The sequence below is a fragment of the Poecilia latipinna genome, unplaced genomic scaffold, assembly GCF_001443285.1.
Source record: "Poecilia latipinna isolate Pla-1442-1.1 unplaced genomic scaffold, P_latipinna-1.0 Scaffold152, whole genome shotgun sequence".
Lineage (NCBI taxonomy): Eukaryota > Metazoa > Chordata > Actinopteri > Cyprinodontiformes > Poeciliidae > Poecilia > Poecilia latipinna.
Window position 1 is genome coordinate 144,494 of NW_015112768.1, and position 10,331 is coordinate 154,824.

The 10,331-nt window shown below is 34.9% G+C and overlaps 1 protein-coding gene across 1 annotated transcript; it reads right to left on the reverse strand.

Moving 5' to 3' along the window:
- Positions 1–225: 225 nt before the first annotated feature.
- Positions 226–9,599, reverse strand: LOC106945592 (uncharacterized). Its single transcript, XM_015029373.1, has 8 exons — positions 9,056–9,599; positions 7,509–7,814; positions 6,919–7,206; positions 6,603–6,698; positions 5,846–5,892; positions 4,857–5,488; positions 2,272–2,976; positions 226–313 (listed from the first exon to the last, which is right to left on the reverse strand). The coding sequence occupies exons 1-6, from the start codon at positions 9,114–9,116 to the stop codon at positions 5,486–5,488; spliced, it is 801 nt and encodes a 266-aa protein (XP_014884859.1). The 5' UTR covers positions 9,117–9,599; the 3' UTR covers positions 226–313; positions 2,272–2,976; positions 4,857–5,485.
- Positions 9,600–10,331: the final 732 nt, after the last annotated feature.

Below are 10,331 nucleotides of genomic sequence, written 5' to 3' on the forward strand. Positions count from 1 at the left end.
GAATTAGATATAAATGAAAACCCAAAGTCTCAGGTAACAACATAACATTGAAGGAGACACTAGATTGAAACAAAAGCTGTTTTTAATTACTTTGACCCATTTCAGTCGTTACCAGCCATTCACTGTAACCAATAAGTATTTAATTACTGTCATCGACAGCTGATTTCAGAAACTGGACTAAGTTAGTGTAAGCTTAAAAAATACATACATTAAATAATTAATCTGTTACCTTGAATTTGTCCAGAGAAAAACAGAAGGAGAAGCAGCAGCAGACTGAGGGATTTCATCTGGGCCCCCAAAGAATCCGACTGACCTGATAGATTAAAGACATGTCTGAGTGATGAGACAAAAAACAAACAGATAAGAACAGCAGTGGGTCCAATATTTGTTTACCTAATTCACAGTGGGTTGCAAAAGTATTCACACCCCATGAACATTTCCATATTTTGTTACATATTTTATTAGGATTTAGTGTGAAAGATCAACACAAGGTGCAGATAGATAGATAGAAAATATTGAATAACTGAAAAATTCAATAGAGAATAGTGTGTCTCATGTTATATAGCATGAATTACCACTTTTTGTGTCAGTTGGTCACAAGCCAAGCATCCATTTACATTCGTTTCTCATCAGTGTTTGGTTAGGAAATTTATTGACGGTTCCTAAGTGAACCTCCGAGCACTCGGGCACTTTAGAAAGATGCCAAAACAGAACTGCTGGCCGAAATAAACGTTCATAAATCGGATCCACCTTGAGCTAAACGCCGCTTACCCTCGAAGCGCCAGTATCCAATATCCAACTTGAAACTAACTTCACTCCGGTCATACACCTCAAGTTTTGGACATGAGAAAATGGGAGATGTCGCCGTTTTCTCAAGCGGCGACATTTCCGCCGGCTCTGACAGGTGTGGTTGTACATGACAGCCACACCTCAGGTACCGCAGGTGTACCGCAGTACCTGAACATCAGGTACTGCTCCCAAAACGGGAGACTTGACCGATATGGTCAGGAAAATGATTGCCGCAATGCAATACATGGCACACACATGTAAAACCCGCCACTGAATTATCTAAGGGTAGTTTTCTTCACTAACTAGAGAATCCAAATGAATCGGGAACAGACATATTTAGTCTATCTAATGTACGACAGGTTTGCTGACATTTCCCGACTTAACCAAGCAACAACTGTAACTTAAGTCATCTTTTACCTGGTGTGAAAACACTGCGTTTAAATGTTCGCCGCTGTTTCATGGTTCTGTTCGAATCTAACCCGCTGTCTATCCCGCTAACACTGTTTGTGTTGAACCCACCCTATATTTCGCGCACTGGTTGCAGCCAATGGGAAGACGCCCATGAATGACGTAGACATGGCGGGAAATGAAGACAATTCATTTGCACCGTCCTCTCTGACTTTGCACTTGTATGTTTATCTTAAAATGACAATAACTGTGATTTTATTTCCCAAACAGTCTTTAGTGCTTTCCGATCTATAATAAAACAATATTTAACAATGTATTTCTACCTGAAATTATTTCATTACATGTAAGAGTTAAATTATGTAAAAATGATCAGATCAACAAATCTTTCACATCTAAAGGATATGTTATTATTCAGTACTTTCTTTTACTGAAGTTTCAGTGACACATTGTGGTAGAAAAATACTAAATAAGGGTAAAATATTTAAATAGTAGTTTAGCTGTTGAAGCAAATTCAAGCAAATTCAGTGTGCTTCACAGAAAAATAGGAAATAGAATAAAAAAAGGTAACATTCATTTAAATTATCACATTACTATAAATATATTTTGTTTGCAACAAGCTGCAAATAGCCAGATTTGTTTTTACAGCAGAACTGCAATAAATAGTTTTCAGTCCTGATTTAAAGACACCAACAGTTTCTACTGATTTCAGGTTTTCAGGGAGAATAGAAACTAATGGCTACTAATGTTTTGAAGGATTGTGGAGAACCATGACATCTAAAAAAATGTGTATGTTGCGTAAAAGCAAAATATTTCTCATTTCAGAAAGTGAAACTTGTATATTATATAGAATTATAATTCCAATGATTATGACTTACAAATAAAAACCCAAAATTTAGTCTCTCAGCAGATTCTAGTACTATGAAAAATGTAATTAATGTAAACTGAGTGGAAGGAAGAAGTGTGCATCGCAGCAGGAAGAACCACAGCCTTGAGAGGTTTGTGCTAGACAAGGGCTCCAAATCTCACATTCCCTGTGTCAACCCACCCATGAACCAGAGACATCAGTCGTCTTACCTGCCAAAGGTGAAAAGGAAGTGAATTGTTGAGCTTTGGTCCATAGTCCTTTCTTCAGAGGAGAGGAAATTCTGCATTTCATTTTGTAATCAAGGTGTCAGGGTCTGAAGAGCGGAGAGGCACAGAGTCCATGTTGGTTGAAGTCCAGAGTGAAGTTTGAGGTCCCATGTCGTCTGCTGGTTCTGGTCCACTGGGTTTCCTGAAGTCCAGTTCATGCAGAAAATTCTGGAGCGCTTCAAGATTCCCTCTGCTGACAAACTGCATGGAGATGCTGTTTTTATTTTCCAGCAGGACTTGGTACCGACCCATATCGCCAAAGGTACCAAATCTGGTTCAGTGTCCATGGAGATCCTGTTCTTGATTAGCCAGCAAATTCCCTGACCTTTAACCCCATAGAGAATTCATTTAAGACTGGGTTCTGTCCAACCCAATGGGGCTTCAAGTTCAGTTTGTTGAAGAAGGAGCTGAACTGAAAGGTAAACTGAAGTAGTTCAGGAATCTCATCAGAATCCATCTTCGATGTTAAGGTTTTCCAGACCCATTGGGAAAAGATTCCTGGATCCGACCAAGATCCCTCTTCAAGTACCGTCCATCCCTCCTGGATCAGGAACCCCTGCTATCCCCCAGGTGGCGCTCCAATACTCGTGGAGAACGAACATCTGGGGATGTTTCACTCCTGGACCTTTCATCTCCACAGTTTGACGTCTGGAAATAAAAAGAAGAAAATGGAAAAACTAAATATGAGGCATAGTTAGTGACAACATTTGCTGGGTTTCCATTACAAATGTATGTATATCTTTATCTGTACTCCAGAAAAGCTGAAAAACACATTCTCAATTGCAGTGTTTCCATTAAATAAGAGATTAAATCAAAATCACACATGAATGACTTATCGCATGAACAAACTTTTTCATGTGTGATTTTGATTTAATCTCTATTGCACCTACTGTTAATTAACTAATCACATCTGATGCTGGGAGAGAAGAGGGACAATAATATAGTTTTAACTGCAGCAAAACTGACATACTAGGTTTTAAATATATTCTAAAAACAGATGAAAACATAAGACATTAAACAAGTTAGTATTTAACTTCCTGACATTAGTATTAGTGTCTAATGGCGTTTTTAATGTTTTTTGTGTATTCTGTACAGAACTTTAGTCCCTTTGGTAAGTTAAAAAAAACGCTTCTTGAATGAAGCTGGGTTGGATTTGGTCATTTCTCCACCAGATGGCGCTGTTGTTATTCTGAATTGAACCCTGCTTTGCTTTAGCAGTGATTTGTGCCACATCACTTACACTCATTTTCATCTCATGGATGCTCTCAAAGGAGATAAAACTACTCATTTATAAAACTACTTATTAAAACAACTGGTAAAATATTATGAGTTTTCTTATAATAAAATAATTTTTGACATCTTTTCAGATTAATATAATTTGGCAGTACACGATAAAAACTGATCTGATTTGACTGGTCAGTGATTCTTGAGAAGAGGGACAAAATGGGTTTAAATCCACCCTCTCCCCCCAAAAATGTAAGTATTCCTAATTATTCTGAAGGAGGCCATATTGTAGCTCATCAGGTCCATGAAATATTTACAGTATACCAAAATTAAGCTTTTATTTCACAAAATTTTATCAAGATTTTGTAAATTGTCATTTATGGTGTTGACACATTATGGCTGTGACAAGCAATTTAGGAATAAAACAGAAGAAAAAAAACGAAGAATAACATAAGCTTACCAGAGCTAACTAGCCCTCCTAGCAAAGGAAGAGAAAAGACAACGTCATGGGGTCCTCAGAAGTTCTGGTGCCCCCCAATAATGCCTGAATGTTTTACATTCTTTTCATGTCTGACGGTGTTGACAAAAACTAGGGACAAATTTCAACGGAGTTGGAAAATATATAAAAATGATTTTTAATTCAATTTATTGATACTTTTATCATTATTTGTATGACTACTTATACTTAATTGTCATAATATATGATTTTAGTATTTCTTTAATTGTTTTAAACTATTATAATGTATTGAGTTCTGCTCCTGGACCAGGGATTTTACAGGCATCATCCACCGACTACAATGTTTAAAATAAAAAAATATTCAGCAAATACCTGGAAAATATACATTGTTGTGCTCACATGACCCAGGTTAGTTTAGTCAGATATTTGAAAAAAATATATATTTTGTGTATATTTTATTCAAATTTTGTGCTTTATCCATAGGACCCGTTTTGTCCCTCTTCTCAAGAATCTCTGTGATAATAATATTTAAGTACACAACTGTTGTGTTAAAGTTTTATCTATGTGAGCCCGGAGACCGTTTCAGAAAACTGGGTTAGTTATAAAACTAAAAGTTCATGGGTAGTGCAGTGTAGTACGTTCATATTCAAAGTTTTGGTTTCAGAAAGATAGGTGGTCATTAAACGGAGTCAAGTTACTACTGCATATTTCTCCATGAACAGTTTGAACGAAGTCTATTCTACATGAATATATCTCGCTTAAGTTTGAATATAAACAAATAAAAAAATGATTGAATAAAAAATTATCTTTCTTATTACGAAACATACCTAAAGGTATAAATTTATACCTTATTCTGTTTTCCAGCGGCGATTATTTTAAAATTTCCCTCCTATTTCTTCAGGATTCCTCGCTGTCCGTTTGAACTCAGCATGGTAAGAACAGGAAGTGAAGCATGAAAAGAGCGCGAATATGGGGAGGATGGAGGCACTACCAATAGATCCCAGAAGATGATTTAAAGACCGCAATTTCCTTGAACAAATGACACAATAATACATGAAAAATTAGAACTTTTAACAACTTTTTACTGTATTTACATTGTTTTTACATTGTTTTTTCCACAACAAAAAGGATGGATAAGAATAGAAAACATAAAAAGACATGAAAATATTTTGTTGGGTATGTGGATCACTTTATTTTCTCAGTTCTTTTTCCAGTAGATGTCACTTTGAAAACATGTTAAACATTCATGGCCTGCAAACTTGTTACATATTTTAACTTGGACATAATGCATCTTCTTTTTCAAAGCATATTTACAGTTTTGTTAAAGCATCATATTTATATTTATGAGATGGTGAACAGGTTTCCTCCGTTTGTTCGAAGGTGTTTCCAGTCTCTCCAACATTAGAAACTTCATGGGTCAGAATGAGGCGTCTGCAGAATCTGCTGCAGGATTCTGTTTGTCTGGTTCCCCTGGTGTCACTGCATGAAAAGAAGTTTAAACATCTCAGTATTTATACATACTTCCCTTTATGTGTCAGTAATTATTAGCGCTCTTGCAACATGTAAAATAATAAGTTTGCAGCAGGAAGCAGAACAACAGAAAGAAGCAGAATCATGATGACCAGACAGAAAGATTTATTCACTGATGTTAAAATAAAATAAATAAGTGAGACAGACTGATGAACCTAATGAGTCTTTGTGCAGAATTTCTAAACAAGGAATTTGGAAAGTTTGGTTTTCTTGCAGAGTTAATTATAAACTTTACTTGAACAAAAAATATACATTAATTAGTTTAAACCTTCAAACTGTCCAGCTTATCGTAACTTTGCTGCTCACCTCTGGAAACTCGTACATCACTTCCTCTGGTTCGGTTTTCCTTTTACCTTTTAGACAAAGAAAAATGTAATTGTTTTTATGGATTGATTAAAGTATTCATGTTTAATAATAATACAGATTTTCTCTTTTTGTCTTGACTGCTTCTAAAACAAACAGGAAACATAATTTATTCTTTGGTTGATGAATAAAAAATAATCAGTTTTAAAACTGTAAAATCTTGAAAAACGAAATAAAAATATAGAAAATGCATTTTTGAAAAATAAATAAAATCATCAGCTTTGTGTCAGCTTTGTGAACTAAAGCAGCAATAATAGAGAACTAAATCTCAATTTTATTTATTTTTTTATTTTTTTGCAAAACTTAGCAACCAATAAAAGAGTTAGGGAAGCTGACAGAGCATGGATGAAGCTCTGCAGATTCAGAAAACTCTTCAAAAAATTCAACCTAACATCAGCTGATTATGTTTTTCTCTAATTAAAAATCAACTTATGTGTTATAAACAATTGTTTAATGCAATAGTGTTTCAGCTCATTTAAAGGCAGGTATAGAAATTATTTTCAAATTGCAATCCCTTTTAAAAAGCATAAATGTTTTCTCGGGTTTTTTTTAGGATCAGTAAATAATTTATTGTTGGAAATTAGACGAAAGTTGCAAAAAACAAATTAGGAACTTGCTTTCTTCTTCTGTTTTAACCTGGAATCTAGGTTATTATACTGTTATTATATTGTAGAAGTAAATAAAAAAACTAAAGACTTACATTTTCTTATAACAACAGTTAAGGTAAAAACCACAACCAGTAATGCAGCCAGGATTATTCTTGTGACGTTAATAATTGCAGTGGTTCTTTTTTCAGCTGAAAAAAGACAACAAAAATATGAGAAATGTTAACATTACATTAAATTAGACATAATGACAAAAGCTTCATTTATACGTTTTTAAAAACACATCTTCTCCAATTTAATCAATAAAGCATTAAACACATTGATTTGCTTTATAATAAGTGAACAAACATCTTTATCAGTTTTAACAATGGGTTAAAACCAAAATGTTCTTTTCTTGTCATGCAGTCTCACCAAGTTCAATGCAGCGATTCTCAATGTTTACTTTGGATTCAGTCCTGCTGACCTGGTTGCTATGGATACAGATGACTGATTCTTTCAACTGATAGATACGAAGAGAAGAACCTGATTTGGTGACTGATCTTCCCTCTCCTCCTTCTTGGTTGCAGGTTTGATCCTCACATCTCAGAGTGATGCTGATGGAAGAGTCGTCTGTCCTGCAGGTCGCTGTCAGGTTATAGAAGGAGGAGGAGGAGGAGCTGGATGCACAGGTGAAGCTGAGATCAGCTGGAGACACTGGATCTGAGGGAGAAAGTTAATTTGAGAAGCTTTAGAGGATTAGAAAAATTAAAAAAGAGAGGTCAGAATCCAACAGAAAATGTAATTCAAAGATCAACATAATTATAAAAAAAACACAATGTGTTGTGTTCATGAATATGGATAAAACTGATAAAAGCCATAAAATCAAACAGAGGTCTGACAAAGTTATTCATTAAGTCACAAGTGTTGGAGTTTTAACTTCTTCATCCATTTGAAAGTATGCAGCTAATTATTCTGCTATCTAACATACACAGGTCAGAAATATAAATATCATAAAAACTTACCTAGAACTGTAACGTTGTATTGAGTCAGTGTTTGCACTTTAGGTGACACTACCATTGCAGTATAAATACCACTGTGTGTCTTCTGTAGAGTCTTTAATTTCACACTGTAACTTTTTTCTAAAACTTCAACTTTTCCAGAGCGACTGTTAACAACAGTTGGGCGGTAGCCACGTGTAAACTCTACCAGCATATCATCTTTAAATTGCCATGTCCAAAAGCGAGAATTTGATGGAATTTCAGCTTCTGTGAGATTAAGAATCAGATCATCTCCAGTTTTCACAAACACATCAGTCACTGCAGAGGAACCTGAAAAACAGAAAACAAAATAAATAAAAACTAAACTGAGATCTGTACAAAGTTGTCAGGTACATTAGACAGAAGAGACTGAGGTGTTTTAGTAAAATGTCTATATTGTTCATCTAAAATGAGCTTATTAATACACTAAATATAAATATGATGTCAGTGTGATAGTTTTATAAATAAATATTGCCTGTATGTCCCTGAAACGTCGTTCCTCCCAGCAGCTGTTAGACTTTTCACTGCTACCAACAAACCCAGTATGATGTTTGGTTTCCTGCTCTTCTTTCTACAGGATTCTAGGTTTTCTAAGTATTCTGTTTTTGAACAAATATACATTAATGTAAACTTTTTATGCTGTTTTTGGATGGAACAAGAACACTTTGTAGAATGTATATCTGCTATTCTTTTTAAACGTTTTTCTTAATTTCTACACCTATTGCTTTACATGTTTATTAGTTTCTGTTTTGTTTTTGCTTCAGATATTTTTATTTTATCTGAGTTTTTAGAGGTGGTGATAAATGTGGCACCAGCATTAAAAAACAATCGTCTTATTTCTTGATATCTTGTTTACCCTGTGAATAAATACGCTTAAATCAAAGGTTGGAAAACAAACTGGGCTTTTTGGAAAAATAAAGCAAATGTAAAATATTATATAAACAGACACAGAGAATGTTTTGTATCTGAACACCGTTTTGCATATTTTCCTCATAGTATTAATTTCTGTCATTTTTGTCCATCATTTGAAAGAACAAACATGTCAAACTTACTTCACAATCTAATCTGACCAAACCAGAACTAACACACAGTAAGAGATTGTTCAAAGAAAAATTAATAAATAGAATAAGGCATTGAACAGAATTAGCAAAACAGAGTGATGGTTAATCAGTTAAAAACAATTTTAATATTTGTAATGAGTTAAAAGAAGATCAGCTGATTTGATAAAAGGTTAGTAATTCTACAGATCTAAAGCAAAGGTTTCGTAATTTAAGTTTAATTTCTGTAGTTTGTGAATTAGTGAACATGGAAGAGTTTCAGTGAGAATAAAAGTGAACAAAAGCTTAACATTTTAAAACTTTAAATATTTCTTATCTTGCTAAACTGAACATTCTTCCTTCCTGCTTTTGTTTCATGAGATCGACACGTTTACAGCGATATACCAGATCAGTAACAGGATTAATTTAGAACGAAAAGAAAATGCTCAGAACTTTAAAATGTAAAACCCGAACAGAAAAAAAAACAGCTTTTACCTTGAATCTGAAGTGTGTTGATTAGAAACAGATGAAAAAGAAGAGTGAGAATCTGCGCCATTTCTCACATCGCATGAGGAAGATTCATATAGGAAGTGCTAACTTCCTTTATGAACCTACAAGGTGGACGATGCAACAGGATGTTCTTCTTGACTCTCTTCTTTTCCAAACAGTTTCCATGAGGAACATCTCAGGAGGCGAGGAAAAGAGGTTTCATCAGGACAACAGTTCATAAAGGAAAAACATCCATCCTATCTAATCATTGTTTTTGGAGATTTTAACAGCGCAAACATCTCCAATGAACTTCCAAAATATGAAAACACACTAAACCGATGTTAAGCAACTTTCTGATCACTGCTTCATCTCTTCCTGACCTACTAGTAGAAATTAAAAATATTTAGCTGAAACTTTTAGAAAGTATAGGAAACTAAGAACCCTCTACATCCCAGTTTTAAAATCCTTACACTTCCTGTAGCTCATAGACTTTAAAATACTTCTGCTACTTTATAAATAACTGAATGGCTTTGCACCAAAATACATTAAATATCTGCTGCTGCTGTTGTATCAACCTTTCAGTCCTCTCAGGTCTTCTGGTTCTACTCTGGTCCAGAACCAAACAGTAGCTGAGTTTCCATTACAAATATGGGGAAATCTTTGTCTATATTCTGTGCAATTGTGGTGTTTCCATTAAATAAAACATTTAATTAAAATCACCTGTGAATAAGTTTGTCATGAAAAATCATGGTGGGAATGACGTAAACAGATACATGAGATATATTCATAATTCAGCCGTAGTGCTCATCATCTATCAGCCAATCAGAGAAGACAGGTGATGAATGTGGCAGAGTCTGTTTTTCAGTAAAATATGTGGTTCTACTTATTATAAAAGATCTGTTATAATAAGGCAAACACTTTATGTCGTGAGTTTTTGTCATTATAAGAAGATTATGTTATTAATAATTTTGTCCTNGTGTCTCATTCCTTGATTACCCTCCCTGTGTATTTAGTCCCACCTGTTGTCTTTGTCTCTTGTCGGATCCTCGTCGTATGTCATTTGTCTGCTTGCCACCACAGTCGAACTGTAAAGTCCTGTGTTGGTTCAGCTCTCGTTTTCAGTCCTCTGTCTTTCAGTTGCTACCGGTAATTAGCTGTGTGCTAACTCTCTGCCGTGCCGCCTGTGTTGGACTGTGTTTGAGCTCTCTTTATTAAATTCATCATCATCTTCATCACTACCTGGGTCGTCGGCGTTCTTTCTCACCACCACCAACCACACCCC

Excerpts from the sequence above, each read along its gene's own strand:
- LOC106945592 (XM_015029373.1), bottom strand. The coding sequence starts at position 9,116 with ATGGCGCAGATTCTCACTCTTCTTTTTCATCTGTTTCTAATCAACACA. Across the intron at positions 7,207-7,508 it reads ATACAACGTTACAGTTCTAG|ATCCAGTGTCTCCAGCTGAT; the intron begins GTAAGTTTTTAT and ends TTTCTCCCTCAG. Across the intron at positions 6,699-6,918 it reads GAATCGCTGCATTGAACTTG|CTGAAAAAAGAACCACTGCA; the intron begins GTGAGACTGCAT and ends GTCTTTTTTCAG.